The sequence below is a fragment of the Trachemys scripta genome, chromosome 3 (assembly GCF_013100865.1).
Source record: "Trachemys scripta elegans isolate TJP31775 chromosome 3, CAS_Tse_1.0, whole genome shotgun sequence".
Taxonomy (NCBI): domain Eukaryota; kingdom Metazoa; phylum Chordata; order Testudines; family Emydidae; genus Trachemys; species Trachemys scripta.
The window spans coordinates 132273834-132279880 of NC_048300.1; the positions used below are offsets into that span (position 1 = coordinate 132273834).

A 6047-nucleotide genomic window follows, 5' to 3' on the forward strand; every position below is an offset into this window, starting at 1 on the left:
CCCTGGGCAGCCAGCAGAGTATGTTGAGCAGCTTCCCCGGCCTCGGCGGGCAGGGACCATGCTGGGAGCCCCGCCCCCTGGCACTCCTGTACCCGGAGCGCACAGCCGCGCTCCCCCGCCCCGCCCCGGCTCCGAGCGGCTGCCTGACCGCGCCTCCCGCCTCGGCTGCGGGGCGTCCTCCTGCCCGCTAGGTGGGGCGCTGGCGGGCGGGCTGCTCTCTACGCATGCTCGCGGGGCGGGTAGAGCCTTGACCGCGGCGCGGGCCGGTGCCGGGCAGAGGTGATGGGTGCCAGGGTGACCCGCGTGTTCCGCAACTTCAACCTAGAGAGCCGGGCCGCCCGCGAGATCAGCAAAGACAAGCCCACGTCCGCCCCCCGGCACCCCGTCGCCAGGCCGGGACCGCTGCCTGGTGAGTGCCCGCGGCCGGCGCTGCGCCCCAAGGGAGCGAGAGTGGGGGGCGGCGTTACAGGGGGAGGGGGGAGTCGTGGGGGTTACAGGGCGGTGGGTACACGCTGCGCGTGCGGGTGGTTAGGGGGCCGTAGGGCGCGCGCGCGTTCTCGCGGGGGGATTATGCGGGCCGGGCGCGTGCGCGGAGGAGTGGTGGTGTCCTGGGGTTTTCTGGGGTGGGGGCGGGACGGAAGGGTGCAGGGTATGGGTGTGGGAGGGTTACAGGGGGTGGGATGTAGGGTATGGGCGGAGGATTATGGGGGGGTGGGATGCTGGTGTGAGGGGATTACAGGGTGCGATGCAGGTTATGGGGGGTGGGATGCAGAGTATAGGTGTGTGGGGGAGGCTTGTGGGAGGGTTATGGGAGGTGGGATGCAGGGTATGGGTGTGTGGGGGAGGGTTATGGGAGGTGGGATGCAGGGTATGGGTGTGTGGGGGAGGGTTACGGGGAGTGGGATGCAGGGTATGGATGCAGGAGGGAGTTACAGGGGTTGGGATAGGAGGTGGGATGCAGGTTTTGGTTGTGGGTGGGATGCAGGGTATGGGTGTGTGAGAGGGTTGCAGGGGGGTGGGATGCAGGGTGTGGGGGGTTATGGGGGAGTGAGGTGTAGGGGATGTGTGGGGGGCAGTTAAAGGGAGGAGGGGGTTGTGCACAAATCCAGAACATGGGAGCGGATGCGGGCTGGTGTGGCCAGTGACATTTAATCTCACCCGCCGCTGCCCTCTGGGTGCCCCCGGGGTCTGGGTCTGCTAGCTGCTACCTGTTCCAAATATCTGCCATGTAGCCCTGTTGCTTGGCTGGATGCTGCTTGTCCAGGGCCTATGCTGGGAGGTGTGGTCCACACCTCTCAACCTGTTATTTTACTTGTGGGTTTTGTGGCTTTGTATGGAAACCCAGTCTTGCTTGTCCTTTCTTCTGGGTTGTTCAGTAACTGGTAGTGTGGCAGGAGCTCTTGGGTAGCAGGGGGCACAGAGGGGTATGTAAATAGGTGTAAATAGCATAGTCAGTGATTTTCAACCAGGGGTATGTAGAGGTCTTCTGGAGGTACATCAACTAATCTAGATATTTGCCTAGTTTTACAACAGGCTACGTAAAAAGAACTAGTGAAGTCAGTGCAACTAAAATTTCATACAGTGACTTATTTATTCTGCTCTATATATTGTGCACTGAAATGTAAGTACAATATTTATATTGCAATACATGTATTTTATCATTGTAAAAATGAGAAAGTAAGCAATTTTTCAGTAACAGTGTGTAGTGACACTTTTTTTGTATTTTTATGTCTGATTTTGTAAGCAAGTAGTTTTTAAGCAAGGTGAAATTTGGGATTATGCAAGACAAATCAGACTCCTGAAAGGGGTACAGTAGTCTGATAATGTTGAGAACCACTGGCATAGGTGACCGTATTAAGGTGAGCACAGGACCAGCGCCTGGCTCGGCCTCACTCTGCTTTGGCCAAGTCACTTCTGTGTCTGTGTCACCATCCGTGACACGGCAACTGCTATTGCAATACCTCGCAGGCATGTTGTGATGGATTCAGAGTTTGCACAGCACTCTGAAGAATAATGGTATGTCTACAGTGGCACAACTGTGGTACTGCCACTGTAACTGTAGTATAGGTGCTTCCTACATCCATGGAAGGGTTTTTTCCATCAATGTAGTTAATCCACCTCTCCAAGAAGTGGTAGGTAGGTCATTGGAAGAATTCCCAGCTCTGACTACGCTGTGTTAGGTTGACCTAACTAACTATGTAATGTAGTGACATTTTTCACAGCCCTGAGCAATGTAGCTAAATTGATATAATTTTTAGGTGTATACCAGGCCTAACTGTTGCTTAGTATTGCAATTTCTTTTCTTGAATAGCTATAATAGATTCTCCTTTCCCTGTGTATGAGACAACATTAAGTATTGTTAATATCAGAACTAATGCAAAAATGAGATGTGCCTGGAAGTGTTCACACACTTTCATTTTCACTTGAGTTGTGTGATGTCTCATGGGTAAGGCCCTACCAAATTCACAGCCATGAAAAATGCGTCATGGACCGTGAAATCTAGTCTTTCCCATGAAATCTTGTCTCTTGTGTGCTTTTACCCTATACTGTACAGATTTCGTGGGGGAGACCAGTGTTTCTCAAATTGGGGGTCCTGACCCAAAAGAAGTTGAAGAGGAGTCACAAGGTTATTTTAGGGGGGGTCAAGGTATTGCCACCCTTACTTCTGCGCTGACTTCAGAACTGGGGGGCCAGAGAGTGGTGGCTGTTGGCCAGGTGTGCAGTTCTGAAGGCAGCACCCTGCCAGCAGCAGCACAGAAGGAAGGTTAGCAATACCATAAACACAACATCCTTATTTCTGCACCTGCTGCCTTCAGAGCTATGCAGCTGGACAGTGGTGGCTGCTGACCAAAGGCCCAGTTCTGAAGGCAGCAGCTCAGAAGTAAGGATAGCAATACCATACCATGTCATCCTTATTTCTGCGCTGCTGTGCTGGCGGTGGCTCTGCCTTCAGAGCTGAACTCCTGGCCAGCAGCCACCGCTCTCCAGCTGCTTAGCTCTGAAGGCAGCAGTGCAGAAGTAAGGGTAGTAGTACTGCAACCCCCCCTACAATAACCTTGTGAACCCCCCACAGCTCCGTTTTGGCTCAGAACCCCTACAATTACAACACCGTGAAATTTCAGATTTAAATATCTGAAATCATGAAATTTACTATTTTTAAAATCCTATGACTGTGAAATTTACCAGAATGGACCATGAATTTGGTATGGCCCTACTTATGGGCATGCTAAACCATGAAGTATAAGCCAACAAGAATATGAGCGGGAGAGAGTGATTTTCTGCTTTAAATCTTTTTTCTTAGATGATCCACAAATCCAAGAGGAAATTCGCAAAAAAAATGACAAACTTCTCACCTTATTAAAAGAGGTTTACGTTGATTCCAGAGATCCACCTGTGCAAGTGAGCATGTCTTCTTTCTGTAATGGGTATAGCAGCAAGCACTTTTCAGCTGACAAAAGCAACATACCAATGCTCATGTGATGAATAGGCTTTATGAAGTCTGTCGTCTTAGTAGCTTACTAGCTGTTAATAGATGAAACTGAGCTTTTTTATTGCTGTTTTGTATTTCAGTTGTTGTTTAATAGAAGTCTAATTTGAGGGTCACATCCTTATTTAAGAGTGCCATCAACCTTTCTTTATGCCCCCAGTTTTTCTTCCTCTGCATGAAGCTGTCTATACAGGCATGTTCCTCTATCACATAGAAACTCCATCTGAGTGCACCTTCCTTGTGCCACAGGCCCCAAAGTATACTCACAGATTTGGCTTTCTAGAAGTTTAAGTGGCCAGTCTGTGGAAGGGATGGGAAATAGAATTTCTAATGCTATAGATGGTAGAAGAAATTGGGACTTGTGTGGGAGAGGATTTGTGGTTCTGCTGGAGAACAAAGAGGCTAGTACCAAGAGTAAAGAAATTATTAAAATTTCACTTAAAACATTGGTGTCCCTTTAAGTGAAGTCCTGTTATCTGTTTGGGTGAGGAAATGGTAAGATGTTTTATTTATATTTTCCTGTACAATTTTCTAGATATTTTTTCCCATGAAACGGATGAACTAACAGCAGTTGTGTATGTGATCTGCATGCAAGGCTCAACATATTGGCATTAGATTAAAAAAAGTTAGTCCTAGGCCTCTCTTATGCTTGTTTTCAGTTTGTTTGTTTATAGCAGCATTGACCCCAATACCACTATATGAAAGAGACAAGGTGGATGAGATAATATCTTGACCTGGAGAAGAGCTCTGTGGAGGCCGAAAGTTTGTCTCTTTCACCAACAGAAGTTGATCCAGTAAAAGATATTACCTCATCCACTTTCTCTCTCTCTTATATTTGGCATTTCTATAACACTTTCCATCTAAGACAAAAACATTTTTAGAAATGTTAATGTATCCCCCATAATGTCCCTGTGAGATGTGGAAATAATGTTATCTCCATTTTACTTGGGTAATAAAGAAGCTAAAAACCTAATCCTTCAAAGTGCTGAACACCTGGTTTCAATGGAAGTTGGTGCTGCTCAGTACCTTAAAATATATGGGACAAAACTTTCATATGTCTGTTCCTGAAATTAGGCCCTGAAATTAGGCATCTACATTCACATTCACACCTACATCAGTGGACTGAATTTCAGAGGTCCTGAGCACCAGCATTTCCCACTGATGTCAGTGGGAATGGTGGGAGTTCAGCTATTCAAAAAACTAAGCTATTGATTTAGGTGCTGAACATTTGGCCGTGGTAACTGTTTCTGAAACTGTGGTCTATATAGAACATAGTGCTTTGAGGACAAAGTAGTGTTGGATTATGGTAGTAATTTTCAACCTGTGGTCTGTGGTCCCCTGGGGGTCCACAGATTAAGATTTCCAAAGGGGTCTGAATTTCCATTTGAAATGTGTTAGGGTCCACAAATGAAAAAAGATTGAAAACCACTGGCTTACGGTCTAAGAAAGAGAGGCAATCCATGAGGATCAAAGTCTTCACAATGGAAAAACTGGAGAGCCTGTTATATTTAATTAAAATGAAAGCTTTAATTAAAGAAATAGGCGAGAAATATGCAGTACACAGACTAAACAGAACTCTGATTGACTTGAACTTTTTTTTCTCCTCCCACACTAGGTAAAAGATGAAGGTGGAATTATCCCAAGTAAACAGCAGGAATACAGACGTACAAAACTTGGTCATTTAAGGGATCTAGATATTTCGAGCCTTCCCAAAGGCAAAATTTCTGTGGTGGAGGTTCTGACTCTTCTCAATAATCATAAACTTTCTCCACAAACATGGACCACAGAGAAAATAGCAAAGGAGTACAATATAGACTTGAAGGAGGTCACCTCTCTCTTAGAATTCTTCATACCTTTTGGGGTGGAGATCTTTCCTCCCAAAAACAGAAAAACTTTATAACCTTCCTAAAGTGATTGCCGAAATCTTGGTTGATCCACTGGTGTCTTCATTTGACACTTCTCATACACTGTTTATGTGGGAATTTGGTCTCATGCTCTTAAAGGTTGCCCTCTTGTAGCAATAAAATGCTTTATTTAAATGACGGCATTCTCTGTGTGATTGCTGCATGTGAAAACAATGTATTTGATATATTCTGGTTCATAACCTGTCTTATTTATGCCAAATAAGGAGACAATCAGTGGAATAATGTTCAGGACAATAAATGATCCACTTAAATTGTTCTAGTTGTTTGCAGAAAGAGTTTTATTTTTAAATAAATATCACCTCTTACTGAGAAGTCAAATGGAAAATGTGTTGGCTTTGGACTTCATTCAACCAGTGTTTTCTAGTGATTCTGCAGCAATCTTTATCATGGCATCTATTCTTATTCATGCAAGTAGTCTGCAGGTGTACATACAGTACAACAGAACCCCTTTTCCTTTAATTAAAAAAATGATGGGAGAGGCTGTTTGCTTCACAAAGAAGGATAATTGCAGGGGAAATAGAATTTTCAAGCATGTCAAGATCTTAAAAGCAAAAGAGGGTGAATTGTGTGGGGGAAATTGCTTTTGCACCTTCTTTAAACCATGGAGCTGTAATGGCTGCAGTTAAGCATAGCTG

The 6047-nt window shown here is 45.9% G+C and overlaps 1 protein-coding gene across 1 annotated transcript; it reads left to right on the top strand.

Annotated features, from left to right (window-relative positions):
* Nucleotides 1-210: 210 nt before the first annotated feature.
* NDUFAF4 (NADH:ubiquinone oxidoreductase complex assembly factor 4) lies at nt 211-5724 on the top strand. The gene is made up of 3 exons (XM_034766009.1): nt 211-409; nt 3302-3399; nt 5103-5724. Exons 1-3 carry the CDS (start codon nt 283-285, stop codon nt 5385-5387), a joined length of 510 nt encoding a protein of 169 aa, XP_034621900.1. The 5' UTR covers nt 211-282; the 3' UTR covers nt 5388-5724.
* Nucleotides 5725-6047: the final 323 nt, after the last annotated feature.